The 24,920-nt window shown below is 37.6% G+C and overlaps 1 protein-coding gene across 3 annotated transcripts in view; it reads left to right on the forward strand.

The window, feature by feature from the left end:
* Window positions 1-24,920, forward strand: part of LOC126829629 (uncharacterized) — a 390,380-nt gene that overhangs the window by 26,128 nt on the left and 339,332 nt on the right. For all 3 annotated transcript variants that reach the window (XR_008788971.1, XM_050559609.2, XM_050559610.2), the window contains exon 2: window positions 21,593-21,668. Coding sequence is in view for 2 of the 3 variants with exons in the window: in XM_050559609.2 (XP_050415566.2) it covers window positions 21,602-21,668 (67 nt within the window). In the remaining variant the exon portion in view is untranslated. The remainder of the gene's footprint in view (window positions 1-21,592; window positions 21,669-24,920) is intronic.

Below are 24,920 nucleotides of genomic sequence, written 5' to 3' on the forward strand. Positions count from 1 at the left end.
CTGATTATAATTTCTGTCAAATAATATATCTCATAAATCGATTAATTTAGGCCAAAACCCCGACCTGCAAGTAATTTACAACCATCAACCTGTGAAATTATCATTATCAAACGCTCTTTCGCTTGGTCAAGGCCGCATAACAGGTGGCCTTGACGGAGTGGGAGTGGACATACATAGGCGCACGGGACACAATTCATTTTTGAATTTTGGGAAATGGGAAGCCATTTCCCGCAATTTGAGACCATTCCCGACATCCCAATTCTGTAATTTCCTCTCTGAAAATAACGAGTTAATAAAAATGTCTCGCACTCATATCATCATCAAATTTTGCTGAGGCCTTAAAATTGAATTTCTTTTTGGAGTTACGAACCATTGGCAGACGTTTCTGGCGTATCCACACAAACAGGGTGCAGGTGACATAATAATTAGTAAATTTGCGGGCGACAGTGTCGGGTGAATCCGATGAAATTTTCGGATGAAATTCGGAATCCCCATTGCAGGATTCCAAATTCCGGCCCACACCCGGCCCAAAAAGTCTATTATACCAGCCCATTCCAGACTCCAGTGATGGCGTGGCGGCCCGTTAATGCCACCGGCCACATACAATATGATCATCATCGCTCCATGGCCGGTCCAATCCCCCCCCCCCCCCCCAGCGCATATAATGTTCAGCAGAAAAAGGTTTTTTTTAGACGAATTGGACAAAATTATTTTTTTCATTTTTTGTGTATAATTGCCGTATTACGTCCATATATGATTATATACAGTAGGGTAAAATCTTTAAATCTGCTAAAGTGGTTATTCGTGTGTTGTGTATATTATCCGCAATATTGTTATCTGCATGTCAATGTCAATGCGCCAACTCTCCCTTTAAAGACAAGTTTCATGACCATATACTGACAGGAAACTTCGATATTGTTGAAGATAAAAATCTTAAAAAACTTTTTCGCTTTGGACCACAATTTCGAGAACACCCTGGTAAAACTAATTTCAAAAAGTTACATAATAATCTTAAATCTCAAATCAGGAAATGCATAGTAGCTTGGTCTGATAAATTTTGTGCACCATTAGAATCTTTTGGAAAATGGAAAAACACTGTTTTTGATCTCTTGTCAAAAAGAATCAAATATATAAAACTTGACCCAAGACACCCGCCACCCGAAGTCCTAAATAATACATCCGCAGTTGAATGTCTTGCTTCTCTTCAAGATAGATTTGTTCTAACGCCTGTCGATAAGGCCAGCAATAACATTGCCTTTATCTGTAAAAAATACTATATTAGAAATATTCTTACTGAAGTTGGACTTTGGCCCAATACCCATAATGACACTTATAAATACATTACGGATTTAACTTAACTAGATATTTTACATAACCAATATACATTTAACAGGAGTAATGATATTAAAGACAATGTGAAAATAGATGCACTACCTTACATCTATTCTATACCTAAATTCCATAAAAACCCAGTAAAATTCAGATATATAATTTCCTCCAGTATCTGCCAAACGAAACCATTAGCCAAGACTATCACCAAAGGGCTTAAATTATGCCAAACCCAACATGCCATTTGGTGCAGAACACTTCGTAGCTATACTGGAATTAATATTTTTTTTATAATTGATAAAAATAAACCTATAGTAGACACTTTTTTGAATTGTCTGTATGTTTGTGTTTTCCTGAGTATGATGTCCTGTCCGTGTATTTGTTTTTGTGTAAATTTTGTGTGGTGCAGTCCCCCTGCACTTACTATTAGGGCCCACAAGCTAAAAAAACGTGATTTTTCGTACAATCAGGGGCCATAATTCAGATCGCGCGAATATCGAAAGGAACAAAGATCTTTGGGTTATAAACTTACATTTCAAATTTCAACAAAAATTGTGACCTCATAGGGTCCACAAGCTAAAAATGCGATTTTTCGTACAACCAGGGGCCATAATCCATGAAGTTACGGTCAGATACATGCCAATATCGAAAGGAACCGAGATCTTTTGGAGATAAACCTATATTTCAAGTTTCGTTGAAATCGGATAAAAATTGTGACCTGTAGAGTGTCCACAATCAATTGTGGACGGACGGACGGACAGGGGCGACGACAATATACGTCCACATGATAATGTGGGCGTATAAATATGTAAGATGAATGTATATAAACTGATTTACATTCAATCGTTTCTGTTTTACTGTAATTTCTAATCAGTTATGTTTAGCAAATTACGCCAGAGGTTTCAATCGAATGGCAATCTCTATCTTCTGGTTGTTCCAGTCTACACAAATAGTACTTATTGCGCATGCTCGCAGATAAGAAGTCACTGTTTGACATGACTTGTGGAATATGTCTAGCCTAGTTCTTTGAGTGCCTTGATACAAATGGCGCCGAAACGCATTATGGTACATGATTCGTGTACCAATGGTAAAATGTTTATTTTGTCTTAAATATTTGATATCAGAAGCCCATCTTTATTGACAATTAATTCTTAAACGACAGTGCGTACACGGGTTTTCGTCCAATCCGAACGGGTATACGCTGCCCTTTGCCAGGCCCCCTGTCCTACACTACTGACAAGGGGGGGAACCAGATAAATCCAACACCGGGATCGAACACGGAACCTCGAGATTAGTGTTCCAACTTCTCACTCGCTGAGCAGCAGGCGCGGATTGGGCCGGGACAATTTTGAAAAATGAACCCCATATATGCGATTTGGTGGCATATCTGATTATAATTTCTGTCAAATAATATATCTCATAAATCGATTAATTTAGGCCAAAACCCCGACCTGCAAGTAATTTACAACCATCAACCTGTGAAATTATCATTATCAAACGTTCTTTCGCTGGGTCAAGGCCGCATAACAGGTGGCCTTGACGGAGTGGGAGTGGACATACATAGGCGCACGGGACACAATTCATTTTTGAATTTTGGGAAATGGGAAGCCATTTCCCGCAATTTGAGACCATTCCCGACATCCCAATTCTGTAATTTCCTCTCTGAAAATAACGAGTTAATAAAAATGTCTCGCACTCATATCATCATCAAATTTTGCTGAGGCCTTAAAATTGAATTTCTTTTTGGAGTTACGAACCATTGGCAGACGTTTCTGGCGTATCCACACAAACAGGGTGCAGGTGACATAATAATTAGTAAATTTGCGGGCGACAGTGTCGGGTGAATCCGATGAAATTTTCGGATGAAATTCGGAATCCCCATTGCAGGATTCCAGCCCACACCCGGCCCAAAAAGTCTATTATACCAGCCCATTCCAGACTCCAGTGATGGCGTGGCGGCCCGTTAATGCCACCGGCCACATACAATATGATCATCATCGCTCCATGGCCGGTCCAATCCCCCCCCCCCCAGCGCATATAATGTTCAGCAGAAAAAGGTTTTTTTTAGACGAATTGGACAAAATTATTTTTTTCATTTTTTGTGTATAATTGCCGTATTACGTCCATATATGATTATATACAGTAGGGTAAAATCTTTAAATCTGCTAAAGTGGTTATTCGTGTTGTGTATATTATCCGCAATATTGTTATCTGCATTTTAGTGTATATTGTTTTACAGGTCATTTAAAACCATATACTTAAATTCAGTAACCTGAATAAAAGAAATTAACATATCTTCGCGTGTTTCATACAAAGCAAAAACGATTACTTCGACAAAATAGAAAACAAAAATATTGACACGGAAAATTTGGAACAAAACTTGGTGGGAACTTATTAATTCATATACTATAACATAGTTGCTTCTACAAACGAACCATCGTTATTAACAGTTAACACTATGTTTACTCAAGCCTAAAAAGCAAATACCTTAAATTCTATGGAAGGCTATCGCTGCCAATATTAAATGTTCTGCTGAAATGTATTTTCTATTCATTACGTGTAAAAAGTACAATGTACAAAGTCTTAAGACCGGTAATGATAAAGTCAAAATACCTCTTAAGACCAAAGTTAAATGTAAAAAGTCAAATGCAATGTGTCAAATGTTCTATTGGAAAATGCTGTTTTTGACGTGTCTACTTTTGATATTTCCCTCATCGCATATTATGTTAGTCCCGAAATGACCTAGTTTGTGTCGAGTGGTCGTTAAACCCCATTTCTCTTCCTCTATAAGAAATTCACGGGACGACCGTGCCTGCAATAAAAACATGTGATTGGTACGGTTAATCCGAGCCTTTGTCAAATAACGTAAATTGACAGTATAGTCTATATTTAGCAATTACGTTACTGTCGGACAGCGACACATCTTTTCGACAAAACAAGGACTTTTCTTTCTCTAAGTACGTAATTATGAATGTGCCAGGAAATGACTGATAGATTCAAAGTGCCATAGAAACATACTTTCCAGTGATGTATAACACGATAACTGGAATTTCGTATTAAAGCCCGTATTTTTGACATTTTAAAATCTCGCCATCGCCCCACGCCCTCTCTCTAAATTTTAGTACAGGCTAATTAACTTTAATCCATTTTTAAAAAAAAAAAGTATAATCATTGTGCCCAACAAATAATGAATATACACGTAGGCTAAAACGAGAGGAAAGATTATACATGAACGTGCTTTTCACTGATATGTAACATGATATCGTGAATATCCGTTATCATGATAATAAAGTTTAGTACCATCCAAATTTGATCGTTTTTTAAGGTAAGTAAATTTCTTTTATTGTGCAAGGTTGATGTCCCCTTGTCGTGTGCTGCCTTATAGTGTGCCAGGTTGATCTCGGCCTCGTTTCCGTATATGTTAATAAGTCACGTGATATCCTACATTTGCATATCATAGTTGCTATGTAGAAAGCGTGAAGATCAAATGTAAAATGTAATGAGGGAAATGTAAAATGTAGACACGCCAAAAAACCCCAGCCTTTTCCAATCAAACATTTGTCATCTGACACATTACATTTGACGTTTTATATTTAACTTTGGCCTTAGAGGTATTTTTACTTCTAACGTGGTCGCTATATGCAAAAAGGCTATCCAAACGATTGTAGTAATTATAAACCAATCTCCCTCTGAAGTATAATAGTCAAAGTTTTTTAAAAATCATCCACAAAGGTATCTTCAACTTCCTTAGAGATTATTCCATACTAACACCTGTTCAGAGTAGCTTTCCTCCTGGTGATTCTACTATATTGCAACTAATCAACCTAACACACTTTGTCGAGCCATCGATCAACATCACTATACTAGAATAGTCTTCTGTGATATCAGCAAGGCTTTTGACCCTGTTTGGCATGCCGGATGCTGTTTGGGTTCGAGGGGAACTTCTGCTCTGGTTCGAAGATTATTTTTAAAAAATAAACAATGTGTAACAATAAATGGCATCTCCTCGGACTCCAGAAGCATCCCTGCTGGTGTTCTACAGTGATATGTCCTCCTAGACTCTCTATTATTTTTTATATACATATATGACATTGTGAACAATATAAATTCAAACAATAGGTTATACTTAAAAATTGAAGACCCAGAGGCAAGTGATGCCACCATCAACGATGACTTAAATCCCATCAAAAACAGACACGAAATATTACTTCTAAACCCACATAGTTAAACCACCATTATTTATGAACCAGGTACAAATCAAAGAAGTGAGTGAACATAAACATCTAGGTATAATCTTTCAACATAACAACTGTAAATGGCGTAATCATATAGCTAGCATTGTAAGTAAAGTATCCAAACTAGTAAATTGTTTTCGCTCTCTAAAATATCGATTGAATAGAAAATCTTTAAACACAATATACTTTTTTTTTTTATTCTTCCACGCTTTGTTTATGTCGATATTATCTGGGATGGGTGCAGCGATTACTTAGCTAACAATCTAGAATCCCTACAACTAGATGCACTACGCACTATCTGTGGGGCGGTTAGAGGTACTGGCCATGCCTTACTCTATAACGAGACTGTGTTTGTTCCATTCTCGGAAAGACACCGCCGCCATAAATTAAAATAAATGTATATAATTACTAACAACCTCGCACCATCATATATTTCTGACCTATTAGAACCTTCCTCTGCTCCTAGTAATTATACTCTTAGAAAAAAGATAAAGTAAAGGAATTCAGATGCAGAACCGAAATTTTCTCCGAGTCTTTAATCCCTTCAAGTACACGAGAATGAAACAAACTTAACATTGAAATTAGAAACTCTCGATCCCTTGACATATTTGGAAATTCACTAAAATCACTAAAAAAAAAATTAGATACCATCAGGGGCTGATTGGGGCCGTGTCGGAGCGGCCCCTTTTACTGTCCGCGGAGCCCGGTCGGGGGTCCGGGGGCTCTCCCCCTTGAAAATTTTGAAAAATGAACCCAAAATATGCGATTTGATGGCATCTCTGATTAAAATCTCTGTCAAATATTATATCTCATAAATCGATTAATTTAGGCCAAAACCCCGACCTGAAAGTAATTTACAACCATCAACCTGTGAAATTATCATATCGTCATATTATTAATTAACGTATTATCATTGTATCGTCAAGAGTCAAGATAATTTAACTGGTTAAAAAATGGGACTAGTTGAGAAAATTTTGACCATTTGAGTAACCAGTTAGAAATATTGAATAAGTAGGAATATTTTCATTGAAAAATGTCCCATTTTTGTTGCTGGGAGCGCTAGTTGATTCCTTGGTACACATTGGTACAGAGTGACGAACGTGAAATTCATGAAGTCTATTATACCAGCCCATTCCAGACTCCAGTGATGGCGTGGCGGCCCGTTAGCCACCATCCACATACAACATGATCATCATCGCTCCATGGCCGGTCCAATACCTCCCCCCCCCCCATATAATGTTCAGCAGAAAAAGGTTTTTTTTAGACAAATTGGACAAAATTATTATTTTTTTTTTGTCCGACCGCCCGATGCCCCAAGATACCATCGTGTCACCATATTACTATCTAGGGAAAAGAAAATTACAAATAATCCACTGTAAATTAAGACTAGCGTGCCCAAATCTACAAGGCCATAAATTCCTCAGACGCGTCGATGACAGCCCTTCTTGCCACTGTGGTCACAACTTCGAAGATCCCGAACATTATTTACTCCTATGCCCCTTACATCCAGATGCAAGAAAACAGTCAATCCATAACCTTCAACATAATCTTAAAGCGATTAGTTGCCTGCTGTATGACTCAACAAAACTTAGTCCTGAGATAAACACAATTATCTTCCAAGACGTTCAGCAATTTATTCTTTTATCAAAAAGATTTAAATCACCATAAACAATTCTTTCAGCCCTGTACAATCAACTAATATCCTCGCCTCTTTCAACTGGTTTGTGAAATTTGGAGGTATTGGACGATTGTACGCGTTATAGGCCTTACCGTACCCAACATTACCATGCAGTGTACATTCAAAATAGATTTCTACGTACTAAAATATTTATAACCAGCGGCTGCCAGCAGGATACGCCCACATTTTGCAAGAGATGGATAGAGAACAAGCTAAAAACAAACGGGATTTTTTGTACAATCAGGGGCAATAATCCAGAAGGCAGGCTAAAAATGCGATTTTTCGAACAATCAGGGGCCACAATCCAGGAAGTTAAGTTCGGGTATCCGCGATTATCCAAAGGAACCAAGATCTTAGTGTGTAATGGTGATATATTCAAACAATTTTTTAAATCGGATAAAAATTGTGACCTCTATGGGGTCCACAAGCTAAAAACGTGATTTTCCGTACAATCAGGGTTATAAACATGCATTTCAAGTTTTATCAATATCAGATGAAAATTGTGACCTCCAGAGGGTCCTCAACGCTGATACACAATATTTTGACACTATTTGCGAACGAGGGGCGGCCATTTTGTCCGTCAGTTTCGGTCCGATGTTTACGAAATTCGAACTCAACCATCCTTAGGGTGTAACGGTGATATATTGTAACGGTTTTTGAAATCGGATACAAATTGTGACCTCTACTGGGTCCACAAGCTAAAAAAGGCACTACTTGATTACGCATAGGTTAAGTATTGTGAGCTCATTCTCATGTCTGCCGTGGCACACATAGCTCCCGCTGTCTGCCGTGGCACACATAGCTCCCGCTGTCTTCCCGCACCATCGGCAGTGTTCGTGTCGAGTTCGCACAGTGTTCACGCAAGTGTCACGAACATTGATGCGTGTCGAAATTTTTCTCTACGACATAGCACGTACGCCCGGATCCTTCACACACTCCTCACGCTCGTCCAGAAAGACTTTAATCATTAACACACCGAAGAGCACGCCATTGGTGGAACGAAAATCGTGCAAGTGTCAGTGTGGCATAAGCAATGTTAAGCAAGGCTGACACTTGCACGATTCCGTGGCACGCGTTGGCACGCCTCGAGTCGTGCCAGTGCGCAAACTAGTCGTAAACTGGCGTGAAGTGTGCGTAAACCCGTCGTGAATGCGTGCCATGTCGGGACGAGAATTTTGAAATGTTCAAAATTTTGGTCACGACAAAATTTAGCGACCGGGTCGTGAACTATGCTCAAACTGTCCGTGAACTCGTCGGGACGATGCGTGGCAGTGCGCGCCATGCCACGACTGTCACGAACTGCCACGACTAGTTCACGACTACTGCGCGACAGTGGCGTTCGCGTCGGTGCAGGTGTATATATAGGGCTCCATCCACCAGGGATCAGATCATGTGTGTCCGGATCTTCGCGTTCCACTTCTGAAATTGCGTGTGGGTATCTGATGAGGATGAGATTGTGCAGGACACAGGCGCACATGCTGATCTTTGTAAATCAAGCAAATGCAGAACAGTCGACATAAACACAGCGGACACCAATGAATAGTAAAAACTTTTTTATATTACGTGAGAAAAGTTTGTTTCGACCAACTCAGTATTACAGGCAACTCACGTATACGACCACATCCTAAATGCACCCAATGTTCTCTTTCTACCGTAGAAGATGAATTCCATTTTCTGTTCCAGTGTCCAAGATACGAAAACTTGCGCTTAAAATATATCTACCCTACTTTAATACAACCTTGTCAATTAACCTTTGAGCTTCTTTTTAATCCTGCCAGATTTTCTTGCTAAAGCAGTAGCAATGTATACATACCATGCTTTTAAGGAAAGGGGGACACCTGCCTAGTCTATTTGATCATTATACATGTAAACTTTGAACATATTTTCATTTCATTGTTATATTTTTTTTTCATTATATCATCCCAATGGTACATGAATTTTCATTTCATTATATCATGTTATGCCAATATATTATTCCATGTAAAATATATATTTTTGTATACCTGATATTGATGTATGCGTATGTTTTGTATAATGTTCTTATAATGGACGTAATATGCAAATAAAAAAGTTGAAGTTGTAGGCCATCCAAAGTATAAAAAAGGAAACGAAATATAGATCTATATTTTAATTAGATTGGGGAGTATCTGCCTAGTCTATTTTTCTGCTGCATGTTCTTACTCCACATTTATCATTATATATGTATGTACAAGGTTATACTTCATATTTTCATTTCATTCTTATACTTTCATTGCTACATCTTCATTGTATCATCCCAATGGTACATGTATATATCTCATTTCATTATATCATGTTATTCCAATATATTATTCTATGTAAAATATATTTTTGTATACATGTATATTGATGTATGTGTATGGTTTGTATATTGTTCTTAATGGACGTAATATGCAAATAAAAAAAGTTGAAAGTTGTTGTAAAAATTTGAAAAGTCCTTCGTTATAGGCAAGGCCACGAAGCCACGGTGCTTTAAAAATTTGAACATTTCTCGTCTGCCGGTTACGTGGAGATCCAATAAAAAAGCATTGATGACAGGATTTTAACCGAAAAATGAAGCGTTTTGGTATTTATGGAAAATGGCCCGGGCCACCCGGATATGAAACTTTCGAATGTCAAGGCCGTATTGCTGCCTGCCAACACGACACCAAAACACCAGTTACTTGACAGGGAATTATTGAAAGCTTCAAGTCGTATTACACTAAGAGGTTAATGAGATCTGACTCGACACAATAGATTCTGCGCAAATTTGTAGGAACGTTAATGTTTTAGATGCCGTTAGCGGTGTATGTGATTCTCCTAAAACGGCAAATGGCGAACGCCAAAATGATCGGGATTCCTTTATTCCCCGCGTATTTTTTTTTTATTCTGCTATAAAAATTAGAACTACCGGAAAATTCACAACGGAACGAAGAAATGTCATGTGCTGATAAGACGAGAAGGCGTATATTTTAAGACCCATTTAAAGACATGTCTTCTATACACTTTATTCTTTAAATATTCGATTATATGTGTTAATAATTCTAACGATAGGCACAATCACAAAAAAACATAGATCGATGTAAAGACTTTAGTAAGTTATAGAATAAACATGTGCCAATCACATAACAAAATTAACCTATATAATTTCATAATAAACATTATGATAAAAAGAAATCACGACCAGCCAACAAAAAGCAGCCTATACAAACAAATTTATATCAATCAAAAGAATTACGTAAAATTATGAATTATATTCATTTTTCACATATAAAATGTAACCGCCGTGAGAAAAACCGAATCAGAAAAGGAAGCAGTATGTACAAACTGGAATCAAAATTACGTCATAGGATATGAATAAAAATAATGTAACCCTTTTTTGATACAAATGTGCATGGCTGGTTTCCATTGAAGGGAGGTGTTGGTAGAAGTTATGAAAATGGCCCACGAGGCATAGTAAAACAATATAGTGTCGACATCTTACATATCTAAACTAAATCCCTTACAATTCTGTCAGGTGCACACCTCACAGGTGTTTTTCGGGAAATCCAGTATTTTCTAGTAAGGTTTAGTGTCTACTTTCCATATATACCAAATTTGCTATACTTATAGGAAATAAATACACTATAAATACTGTCATGGGAATGCATCCTTAATTATTTGTAGGCATATTATGTTTTATTTCCCCGATCATCAGAGCAAAACAGTAGGACGTTAAACCCCATTTCATTTCAAAATCGAACAAAAATTGTGGGTCAAATAGTTCACGTAATTAAAATACGTACAGTATCGTAGCGTTTCAACAAATGCAAAGAACACAAAATATTCAATGCACATGTCTTATTACATTCGAGGATATAAACCACTTTCAAGTTAATATATTAGCTGCCCAAGTCAATATAATTTCTGAATATTTTGTGGGACTGGCTTGATATGAAATCGAGGACACGATTGATCAAATGCAATATTTGTTCGGCTCCTGTCAATGGCTTGTTACACATTATGGTGTCTATTGTTATATTTTAGAGTTAATACGCCGAATACCAGTTATCTACTGTCAGGAAACAAATATTGTAGCGTGTAAAATACAGATAACGATATTTCTGAAGCCAATTTATCTATATTCATATGTATAATAAATAAGGTATACACTATCAATCGTAAATGATTGATGGAAGGGAGCAGGGCGTGCTGGCGTGACTTGAAAACATTTTACTAATCACATTAAGACATGCAGGGAAGGTCGTGATGAAGCGTTTCCTTAATCTAAATAATACAAAGATGTTTTCAAAAAGTCTTACAAGCGATACATAAGGCGAACCCAAATCGCTGATGTTTCTTCGGTTATTTTAATCAATTTCAAATCGTAAGTAGACCCTGTGAAAGAAGAAGCAAATACCAATAAGAACACTTTACTAGTCAAAACAAAAAAGAAAAAAATATATCAAAGCGTGTATCTGGTTCTGGCGGTTGCCGGGCATTAATATAATGAATCCTTATCTGGGTATTTGGTAAGTTTGGGATTCACTTCGAATACTGTACTTTGTTACAATATTTCATTCACGGTAATATGTATATAAGATGATAAAAATAATAGAAATTTTCATATAATTAACAATTGGTTGTTTAATATGTTTCGTAGGGTTTTTCAACAATATTTACTGCAGTAATATACATGTTTCAAATATCCCCCTTGAGGTGTGTAGAGGGTGATAAAATATATCCTTCCTATGTCCTTGTCGTAAAAGGCGACTAAAATAATCCCTGTAATTGGGCAACGTGTTTGCCGTACGTTGCAACCGGTGGAGTGTGGAATCCTGGGGTAATTGAGTGTGGGTTTCTCTGCAACAGATTGCTTTGGTCCATGGTTCATCTAGACGGGAGGTCAGTGGCTCACTCTGATCAATTGGCTTTGGTCGTGCTAGTTGACGAGGAGATGTCTCCCGCCTTTCGAAGAAAGCATGGGACTATTAAAATGGGTTGGAACACAATAACTCTCTTTCTTATTGAGCTAGAATTTTCAAGCTTGGTGTAGGTGTTTATTAGGTCAATGCCTTGATGGAGTTCGAAGATGAGCATGTTCTGCTTAGGGTAAGCAGATCTGCTTAGGGTAAGTAGAGATAGGCAATTTGATTGGTTGATGCTTTGGGACACGATAACTTGGGTTATAATGAAGTGGGAGCGATGAAACTCCGAATATAGATTCATTATATCATTACCTTGACTAAGTTCGATGGTGAGAATTTTCTGCTTAAGCTGAATGTCTTGACTGAGTTCAATGATTAACATTCGAGCTGAAGCTAAGCTAATCAATTTCATGCTTTGGGACAAGATAATCTTGGTTCTATCTGATAGAGAGTGATGAAACGTAGTGTATAGTTTGATTGCTCGATACTTTTGAAAAAAATAAAGGTACGATTAATTAATATATGTCACATATTTATTTTGGGATTTAGTCGGGGGACATCAGCCTCACTGTTTGCTTGTTAGTTTAGTACAGTGAAACCTTTGTGTCCTGGAACATCTTCTCTGAAGCAGCGGCTTGGGTCAATCGGATAAAGCACAAGGTATCCTCTTTACTTTGTCTGAGTATATCACTGGCTGTTCTCACCGGGCGTCAGCGCTGGATATCCGTGCAATAGCCTGTACGGGTGGTACAATCAATCCTTGGTGATTGGAGATTTTTCAAAGCTTATAAATGGCTTCTCAAATAAAAAAAAACTTCGCCCGCTTGAGCTCGGGCCGAAAGACGATATATTTGAAATAGCCAAAAAAACAAAACTTCCCGAACTTGGTATAGGTTTCTGGTTCTTCAGAGTACCAATGAAACCTCAGTGGGCAAACAATCTCATTTCTTGGTTGCTAAGGATTATCTGGTGAACCTAAAAGCGTTAAGAAAATGAGGAATGGTACTCTCTTTGTTGAATGTGCTAAAGAGCAACATTCCTTGTCATTATTAAAATCGAGATCTTTAGCGAACATTCCCATTAAAGATTACATTATGGGAGATTTTAATAGAGAGTTGGTCATTCTTGCTATAACAGTTCAAAAATAGATGATGAAAGAAGAATATATTGAAAATTTCAGTCAAATTAATTTATTCTGACCAAAGTTATCACCAATGTAATTTTTGACTAGAAATAGGAGTCAAATCCCTCTTCACCGTCTACGAGAATGCAGGCCGCTTGATTGACAGGCGTTAACTCCACCTACATAATCTCGATTATCAAGTAACGTTTTCAATTCGTATCACATTTATTTTTATACGCCCACATTTTCATGTGGACGTATATTGTCATCGCCCCTGTCCGTCCGTCCACAATTTGTTTGTGGACTCTCTACAGGTCACAATTCTTGTCCGATTTTTACGAAACTTGAAATATAGGTTTATCCCCAAAAGATCTCGTCTGCTTTCGATATTGGCATGTATCGGATCCAAACTTCATGGATTATGGCCCCTGTTTGTACGAAAAATCACGTTTTTAGCTTGTGGACCCTATAGAGGTCACAATTTTTATCCGATTTTGTTGAAACTTGAAATGTAAGTTTATAACCCAAAAATCTCGGTTCCTTTCGATATTCGCGCATATCGGACTGTAACTTCCTGAATTATGGCCCCTGATTGTACGAAAAATCGCGTTTTTAGCTTGTGGACCCTATAGAGGTCATAATTTTTATCCGATTTAAAAAAACGTATTATTATGTCACCGTTACACACTTAGGACGACTGAGTTCGAATTTCGTGAAAATCGGCCAAAAATTGACAGACAAAATGGCCGTCGTACGTTCTCAAATAGCGTAAAAATGTGGTATATCAAGGTTGTGGACCCTCTAGAGGTCACAATTTTTATCCGATTTTGTTGAAACTTGATATGTGAGTTTATAACCCCAAGATCTCGGTTCATTGCGATATTCGCGCATATCGGACCATAACTTCCTGAATTATTGTCCCTGATTGTACAAAAAATCACGTTTTTAGCTTGTGGAACCAATAGAGGTCATAATTTTTATCCGATTTAAAAAAACGTATTATTATATCACCGTTACACCCTTAAAACAGCTGAGGTCGAATTTCATGAAAATCGGCCCAAAATGTACAGACAAAATGGCCGCCGTTCGTTCTCAAATAGCGTATAAATATGGTATATCAAGGTTGTGGACCCTATAGAGATCACAATTTTTATCCGATTTTGTTGAAACTTGAAATGTAATTTTATAACCCAAAGTTCTCGGTTCCTTTCGATATTCGCGCATATCGGACCTTAACTTCCTGAATTATGGTCCCTGATTGTACGAAAAATCGCGTTTTTAGCTTGAGGACCCTAAAGGTCATAATTTTTATCCGATTTAAAAAAACCGTATTATTATGTCACTGTTACACCCTCAGGCCGACTGAGTTCGAATTTCGTGAAAATTGTCCCAAAATTGACAGACAAAATGGCCGCCGTTCGTTCTCAAATAGCGTAAAAATATGGTTGTGGACCCTATAGAGGTCACAGTTTTGATCCGATTTTGATGAAACTTGAAATACATATTTATAACCCAAAGATCTTGGTTCCTTTCGATATACGCACATTTTGGATCATAACTTCCTGAATTATGGCCCTTGATTGTACGAAAAGTCGCGTTTTTAGGATGTGATCCCTCTAGATGTCACAATTTTTATCCGATTTTAAAAAACGTTTGGATATATCGCTGTCAAACCCTTATGATGTTTGAGTCCGAATTTCGTACAAATCGGACCAAAACTGCCGGACAAAATGGCTGCCCCTCGTACGCAAATATTGTAAATAGATTGTATATCAAGGTTTTGGACCCTCTAGAGAGTGGACACAATTTTGATCCGATTTTGATGTAACTTGAAATACATGTTTATAACCCAAAGATCTTGGTTCCTTTCAATATTCATGCATATCGGATTGTAACTTCCTGAATTATGGCCCTTGATTGTACGAAAAAATCACTTTTTTTGAGCTTGTTCTCTGTCCATCTCTTGCAAAATGTGGGCATGTCTTGCATGGCAACCGCTTGTTACTACAAATTAAAAATAGGACTTTTATTATATAGATAAGAAGCGAAAGTTTTAAAGGAATGGACCAAATCAATGAGGCATAATTATAGCCGACTTCTTTAATCTTGTTAGCCTGCGTGTACTCCCGAAGCAGACAAATTGAAATAGGAAACATTGATCCAATGGGGCTGCATGGGCTGCAATTCAACTGGGGTGATGTTAGCTGGGATGTTTATCAATTTCCATAATTTTTCTGTAAACGCAAGTGTGAAAAAAGAGCGTATAATACCGACCTCCAAACTCTCATTTTAACCACAAATAAACATAATATCAAGGCCGTATATATCGAACTTTCAATCAAATTGACCGACATATGCGGTCTCGCATATATGCGGTCTCGCTCAACAGCGGCATCGCTTCGTACACTCTACCATTCTGCCTCGATCTAAAATTTCCCGGAGTATGACGTCAACGTAACGGTTAATCTCAGCTTACGACGCCATTTAAAAAAAATTTAATCAATCAATGAAATCCTGTTTAAATCCAAGCCATCCGTGGGTCTACAGAGTTGATTTTGTGCTTGTTGTGTAAATAAAGATCTAATTTATAATTTCTATGACACCTGAAGCCTAAATAAAGACTTGCAATAATCAGATTTAGCTCTTGCATAATGTATGTTTAAGGTAACACCTCATAACAGTCTAAAGTTTTCGAGAGGTATTATAAGGTCTCAGGATTTAGAGGGCAGCAATGAGGAAGATATGCTTAGTGAACTCTCCTCACTAGGTGTAACTGTATTTAAACATAGAGATACGACGAAATGGTAACATCATTTTAACAAACACTTATTGTCTGACCTTTAGTAAACCAGAATTGCCCAGAATGATTAAATCTGAATTTCTCTCGATCCCAGTTTCCCCGCATAGGCCTACGAGCCGGGGGTGGCAGCTGCTACCTAAATTAGGCTTGTTGGACAACTTTTAAGTTGTTGCAAATATAGCGAAACCAAAACCCGTTTCTGTTGCTTGTCAGACAACGTTGCCCCTGCCAGCTTCTGGGCAGACAGGATCACATTCCCCAAAACCTACGGAACTGGAAAAAAATAGCTCTTGACACCCAGACGTGTCGTCTACAGTACCCGAGGCAGCAGAGGAGATTGTGCCCAACACTCCTCTTTCAAATGGTGGAAAGCCACCCACGTTACCTCCAAAAGGTGGAAAACCCTAAAAAAGCCCTGAAGACCGACCTTCAACTTCCGGTTTTAAACTATTATCCTTCCGTAGTCGGCAGGGTGAAGGTGATCCTGTCCAGACCTATAACAGGTTCGGGAATCAGGACAACATGATGAATGTTGTTGTGGATATTCACGACCCCAATCCAAAACAGCATCCCAGAAGTCCTGTTAAACATCTCGGCTACATGCAGCCCATTTGCATGCGCGACGACCGCGTGTTGTGCCTCCATTAACTCGCCAGCACATGGCAAACAGACGTCAATGGTGTAGACAGCGTAGGAATTGGGTTAATCGCCGATGGGCGCGTGTAAATGTTCTCAGATGAGTCCAGATTTATTAAACATGACCGGGTGCGCACACTAGGCGATTTTTCTCTTTTTCATCGTGGGCGACCGAAACTGCCTATGTCGTCGCGTAGTGTGCGCCGGGCGTAAGCCAAACGAGGGTGCGTGGCTAGTATTATGTGTTTCTACAAATTTATTTAGGGTTTGACCACAGCGTCATCCCTTGCCCTAATTAGGGTTGTTGTTATGCGTTGACACTAAGTAGTCTATATACTGTATATCTATGTGTGTGTGTGTGTGGGGGGGGGGGGGTGCACTAAAAGTATTAGTGATACGTTTTTTATTATTATATTACATGTTGTATTTTAAAGCCGTTATATGTAACACGCAGTTGCACAGTTCCGAAATTAAGTAAATTCTATAGCTAAGCACCGTCTACCCTTTCGATTAGCTTTCGTTAATAAGTTCTTTTCTATTTATCAACTGTTACTATTGTTCACTGAATATAGTGTACATAGAAACTCACTCATCTGTGTAAAAACCATTAATAACCAACAATATAGAAGCAGGGAGGCATGGAACAAAAAATCGTGCTCATTAATCATATATTAAACAGCAAAGGAAACCAAAATCAGTATTTCAGGTCTTTGTTAGCACAACATCATTTTACCACCAATAAAACGGAAATCAAAGACGAAAAAATGATCAATTTGGAAATCAGGAGAAGTCCTCTGACGCAAATAAATTGCTCTCTCAAGTTACATAAATCTCTTTGCATCACTCCCACATTATGCTGAAATCTTTTAAGAAAACATCTTGGCTTTCATGTAGCTGCTGTGTAATATACACTGTTATCGAGAAGAGTACAGTCAAACATGTAAAGCTTTAAATAATCTGATTGATATTGATGAAGGCAGATTAAAAATATGTACACAATGATCTAAACTAACGTCGAAAATAACGTTAACGGGCGTATAGCTCTATACTTTGGAACCTTGAAATGGGCAAAAATGGGTCTAAAAACACATATTAATGCAATATGAATGTATATAAAGTGATTTACATGTGTATTCAATTTTTTAAAAAGTTATTGTAATTTCTAATATGGTCGGTGAAATACGTCAACAGTCGTTTACGCCCCCTTAGTTCATACTGCACGTTATTATTATTATTTTGTCGTTTGTGAATCATGCTTTACTAATTACTTCCATATTATATTGTAGGATATGTTTTTATTTGCTCATTACAAAATGGCACACGAAACCACAAAATGCGCGACTTGTGTACTGATTATAAAGTGTTAACTGTGTCTTAATATTGGATATTAGGTTCCTATATTTTCATGGCAAGATAACAACACCAATATTGAGTTGGTTTCTAAAACTCGTGGTAGAATATATAGCACATTCGTCCATTTTGATGTCGCTTTTAATTTCGTACTACATTGTTATCCGTGGAAGATGACATACATGGTAAATTCATCAGTATCATTAGAGTTAGAGTTTCAAAGTCCAAATCGTGCGTTTTAAGTCCTAATGGTATACCGGAGATATTTAGTGGTACAAAACAAGGATGTGTGTACAAAGGGGTCCAGGGCAAGTCCTTTTATATTCTCCTTGTCAATGTGTGAAATGTAAACTTGTTATTTTGAACGCAAAGTTGTGGAATGCGCGATATTGATAGGATTCGTCTTCTCATGACCGCGGTGATAGACACGGAATTTGAAAACGAACACATTTTGCAATGCTGAATATCGATAGGGAATTCCGAGACCCGTTCTGAAGTTATCTCGCCTTTTTCGAAAACAGTTTTTTAACAGGCTACTGTTTTAAATGTGTGCTGTGGGGAATGCGTTTGATTACACCCCCTATTTTTAGACAGACTTTTAAAGGAATTGTACAACGAACATCCTTGGATAGTGGTCATGAAGTCAATTGCGAGGAGTTTCATAATGGTGGCCACGGTTAGATAGTGACACTGAAGCCTTATTCACAAGTTATGAGATTTGTCATGCGTTGAAAAATCCCCTGCTATGGAGCCTTTATATCCATGGAAATGGCTAACAAGAGTATGGCAGCGCGTGCGCAATGACTTCGCGGAATAAGATGGCGAAAATTATTTAGTGCTGATTGACAGCCACCCACCCAAAGTGGATAGAGGTTGAACATAGGCATTCTACGACCACTGCTAAAACTTGAAATGTGGTTTGCAACTGATGAAAAAACTGCACAAATACTTAAACGTGGACTTTGTAAAAATTAGCCTAAAAATCGGGTGGTGAAAAGCAGACCATCAAATACCAGTTAGCGAGTTTCTTAATTAAGTATTGAAACACCCCCCATTGCTTTACAGGTTTAACACAGGCCAAAATGCTTTTGAAACGTAAACCGCATGTCCTATTTGCATTGTTGTAACGGCCAAGAAAACAAAAGCTATTCATGGCAGTAATCGCGTTCGATTTAATCTTTGCCATCTGGGTCATCCTCGTCGTGTGTGCCAAGCACGATCCCCAAAAGAAACTTTTGAAGGTACTCAATTACATTTTGTTATTTGATACGCCACGCCTACTCCGTAAAAATCCGATGTCGACAGGAATCATTGCACCACAGAGAATATGGCTAGAAAGCCCAAAATATTTTTACGACCTATTGAGAATATCGTTAATCGCTAAAAAATGTATTGATTTTGTTAAAACCATCAGATCACCCTATGTAAATATGGATTTTGTTTTCATAAATGTTACATATATAATTTAGCGTGGATTGAGCCTTACATATTTTGATATAGTAGCGAAAAATGCAAATTCCTACCATTACTTTAACTACGAACTAATTTGTTATACGTCCACATTCATAATATGGACATATTATGCCGTCGTCCCTGTCTGTCTTGTGTGTGTTTCTGTGTCGCCTACAGGGCGGAATTCTTTACGGATTGTTGTGAAACTTTCTATACTTATTCCGTATACTCTAAGGATGACCCCTATTGTTTTTGGTGGTTGTATATACCCGACCCCCAGAGACAGAGCCATGTCCATTTTATCTTTGTGTGTGTGTGTCACCTACACGCCGTAATTCTTAATGGGTAGTCTTGGAACTTGGTATACTTATTCCTTATATCCTAAGGACGCAACTATTGATTTTGGTGCATGATCCGCCCCCCTTGGGCGGTGCCACACGCATATTCTGTTAATATTTTGTCTGTAAATAATCCATCTTAGCGTTGTACCTATTTGTATTGGCCCATATCCTGTCTACAGACTGGAATTCTAAATAGATCATCTTGGAACTTGGCTTATTTATTCCTTATACCGTAAGATAGCAAATATTTATTTTGGTGCATGTCCCAAGCCCCCAGGGGTGTAGTACCACGCCCACTTTTTGTTAATTTTTTGTCTGTAAATACTCTACAGGTTGCAATTATTAAGAGATTTTGTTCAAATTTAGTATATCAGCATAGGTACAGGGTTGTACCTATATAGTTCCTTATTCCACACCCAAGGGCAGAGCCACGTCCATTTTTTGTGTTTACCGGCTACAGTCTGCAATTCTAATTGGATCATCTTGGAACTTTGCATATGTATTCCTTATACCGTAAAAACGGCAACTATTTATTTTGGTGCATGTCCCGACTCCCTTGACCGGTGTCACACTCAATTTTTTGTTAATATTTAGTCTGTAAATTTGGCAAAACAAACCCAACGCCTAGCCTTCTTCGCCTCATTGAAGATATTTCATATTTTATTCTCTTCATTTTAAAAAGTACCATATCAATCAAAGCAGGAATGTGGATGTACATGTATATTGCAGCGGTAGCGATGCTCTTGTTTTATGAAATGAGCTGCACGAATTAAGGGTGCTTTAATATTAGATCCTATTTATAATTTGTCCTATAAATGCTGTAACCAAGACAGTCGCTGTGGCCACATTCCCAGTTTTTTTTATTAAAACAAAAAATGGAGATATACAGCTAAAATAAGAGGCTTCCGATTAAAAAAAGAGAAATTGCTATTGCACAAACCTCTTATCTTATCACACACACGCTCCTTTAAAGTATAATTTCAAGTCGAAAATCTTGTGGAATGTGGTACCACACAGGCATATAGGGGTCGTGAGAAGAAATTTTTTGAAAAAAAAGATATTTTTTCGATGTCCAATTTCTTGTAAAACTCTTGTGATAAAAAAAACACCACGTGGTACCACAAAGACACATAGGGAGGTCTGAGAAGATTTTTTTTTTTTAAAAATTTATTTATTTTCTAAGCCCAATATGTTGTGGAACTCTTGTGGTATAAAACAGCACAGACCCAAAACACTCTTATCAAAATTATTCTCAGTCAAAAATCCTGTGGAATGTGGTACCACAGAGGCATATAGGGAGATTTAAGAATATTTTTATGGAAAAAATTGATTTTGTTTTATAAGTCCAATATCTTGTCAAAAAACTTGTGGAATGTGGTACCACACAGGCATATAGGTCTGAAAAGAAATTTTGGAAAATCTTAAAGATTTTTTTTGGGAACTCTTGTGGTGAAAAGCACCACAGACCCAAAACACTCCATTGAATATTATTCTAAGTCGAAAATCTTGTGAAACTCTTGTGGTGAAAAGTTCCACTCAAATGCCCCCAAACTTTGCCATAGATGGTCTATATTTGTGACTTACTTACTATTGAAAGGAATGGATCTTCAATTATTATCTGAATAAAGGATTATGTCAGTATTCTTAACATGATTCTTAATCGTTGTGTATGGTGTTTGCATTTACCGAATCTTTGCAGCTATTCCGCAATAAATGCAGATTATTTTTCTGTTTGTTGTTTCAGAAATCAAATATGATAATGGTTTTCCATAAACTTATCTTTAAAATGTCACTGACTCTTGTCACTTTCAAATTACCAGGTAAGCTTTAATTTCTAGTTTTATACCTTTCATAATGCTTAATTTATGACGTATATTCTTGTATAAAGTGACAATGTCTCCTTAAACAAGGTGCAACATGTCTCGGCTATATGATTAGGGGTTTTGCCGCGTTCTACAATCTCCCAACATATCCTGTCCTGACACCCCAATATATTTAAACATTTAACCCGGGAGCCCAGTGAGATTTAATCAAAATATTGAGTCCAAAAGGTTTGAGGTCTACAATACATATTTTACCCCTAGATCATTTTGGAAAGCCAAGTCTTAAGTTTTGTAACCTGTGCATATACCTGGGAGCGCTCCCCCTAACCCTCCCATATTTAATGGGAGTTAAAATTCAATGTCCATCTACAATTTGTTTGCAAGCGTTTCACACTTAACACTAAGAAACAGAATGCATGACTTAAGAGTATACAATGTTGTGCTAATGCTACTTAAGAGCTTAATTAATTAGCACTAATTAGTGACCGTAATTAAAATTTAGAGTCCATAACTAAAACAAAGCCTAAAAGCTAGCTAACCAAGTCATGAAACCAAAAATATCACTTAAGAGCGACAAAAGTTGAACAAACCTTGCTTAAGACTCGTTCAAAGGTGACAAAGGTCACTAATCAATGAACATAATTAAAATTTAGTGTCCATAACTGAAACAAAGCCTAAAAGCTAGCTAACTAAGTCAGGAAACCCAAAATATCACTTAAGAGCGACAAAAATTGAACAAACCTTGCTTAAGAGTGGTTCAACGGTGTCAAAGGTCAAACCTTTAAAAAGTACCATATCAATCAAAGCTGGAATGTGGACGTATATTGCAGCGTTAGCGATGCTCTTGTTCAAAATTTTCGGGGGCTTTGTTGAGGTTCGCAAGTCCGTTCATTTGACACTTTCCTCTCTGGGGTCTGATAGACTAGTAATCAGGCGACAGACTGCATCTGATCAGCTCTATTTATCTTTACAATCGGTGCCTGAATACTGTCAGACGGGCATTTCCGACAGTCTATTTTTCAAAATTTTCTTGGGGAGGTCCACAATACCCCCACAAGGACTCGCTGCTTTGGCGCCCACAAGGGGACTTCGTTGAGGTTCGCATGTCCGTTCGTTTGACATTTTGTTCTCTGGTCGGATAAACTAGTGATCAGGCGACGGACGGTATCTGGTCAGACCTATTTACCACGACGATCGGTGCCTGACAGAATACTGTCAGACAGCATTTCCCGCATTTCTATTTTTCAAAATTTTCGGGGGAAGGTCTCCCATTTGGCGCTCGGTTCGCAAGTCCGTTAGTTAGACACTTTTCCTCAACGATCAGTGCCTGAAATACTGCCAGGCTGCATTTACGGCAGCCTGTTTTTCAAAATTGTCTGAAGGAGAACTCCCTTCCCCTATGCCCCCTTAACCTTGGACTTTGCCCCAGCTTTGCCCCCCCCCCCACCACCGACGGGTGGCGCCGCCACTGTATGGAACACAATGATGACAATACAAATATTATATCAAAATAATTATCCACTTCGCATACATATATATATAAATAGAAGTAGCATTGGTGGAATACACAAATCGAATATTGTAATTAATCACAATTAATTTGATATCTAGAAATGTCATGGGTCGGTCGCAGGGATTGTATGCCTCCTTTAAGAAGCATCTCTGGTGTTGAAATCGCCCAAAACAGCATCGCATTCCGAAATCCGTGCCTCACTCCACAGTAAATCTAATTTACAATTGGAAATATTTAGGAGCGATTATCCATAATAGAATGAAAATGATGAAACAAGAGTATTAGCCAACAAGAGTATCGCATGTCTGTATGAATGTATTACTTGTGTGTAAATGTATGTGTTTTCTATGTTATATTAAATGTATACGTGTTGTCCTAAATAGACGTTTTGATGCAATTAACATCTTATCTTATCTTATCTAGCACAAACATCTTGTAAGTATAAACCGGTCTTGATAGCATTATACGGAAAATAACCTTCCGATTTCGACTTTTTTTCCCGTAAAGATCCATGTAAAGGAGAACACATAAATGTTTCGAATCGTATATGGACTAATTCATAATTTAATTGTCTGCATTTTTTTAAAACCAGAGAGTTATCCAGTTCTATACTTCCATTCTCAATATTTAGAATAAATGGAAATGGAAAAACTGAACAGTTTTTCATTTCCTAGGAATGAGTGATTCGTCGCATAGTTTTTCCGCATCTCTTTAGGGCAAGCAGAGATAAGCAATTTGATGGGTTGATTGGTTAATTGGTCTTAATGTGGCCCAAAATATGACCTTTGTCACCAGTCTTACGCCAAGTTTGTTCAACTTTTTTTGCTCTTAAGTGATATTGTTGGCTTCCTGACTTGGTTAGCTAGCTTTTAGGCTTTGTTTCAGCTATGGACTCTAAATTTTAATTATGGTCACAAATTAGTGCTAATTAATTAGCTCTCAAGTAGCATTAGTACAGAATTTCATGCTCTTAAGCAGTCATTTTGTGCAGTGAAACTCATAGAAATGGTATTAGAAAGAAGAATAATCCCGGACAAGACAATTTAATCAAATACACTCAAACGTCGTTATGTGACCTAAAATTTGACCTTTGACACCGTTGAACCACTCTTAAGCAAGGTTTGTTCAATTTTTGTCGCTCTTAAGTGATATTTTGGGTTTCCTGACTTGGTTAGCTAGCTTTTAGGCTTTGTTTCAGTTATGGACACTAAATTTTAATTATGGTAAGTGATTAGTGACCTTTGACCTTTGAACGAGTCTTAAGCAAGGTTTGTTCAACTTTTGTCGCTCTTAAGTGATATTTTTGGTTTCATGACTTGGTTAGCTAGCTTTTAGTCTTTGTTTTAGTTATGGACTCTAAATTTTAATTACGGTCACTAATTAGTGCTAATTAATTAAGCTCTTAAGTAGCATTAGCACAACATTGTATGCTCTTAAGTCATGCATTCTGTTTCTTAGTGTTAAGTGTGAAACGCTTGCAAAAAAATTGTAGATGGACATTGAATTTTAACTCCCATTAAATATGGGAGGGTTAGGGGGAGCGCTCCCAGGTATATGCACTGCTTACAAAACTTAAGACTTGGCTTTCTAAAATGATCTAGGGGTAAAATATGTATTGTAGACCTCAAACCTTTTGGACTCAATATTTTGATTAAATCTCACTGGGCTCCCGGACTAATTAGAACAACGTTTAGATTCCAAGTAACGATGCGCCATTGGCATTTGTGACTAATATA

Source organism: Patella vulgata, chromosome 8 (assembly GCF_932274485.2).
Source record: "Patella vulgata chromosome 8, xgPatVulg1.2, whole genome shotgun sequence".
NCBI lineage: Eukaryota > Metazoa > Mollusca > Gastropoda > Patellidae > Patella > Patella vulgata.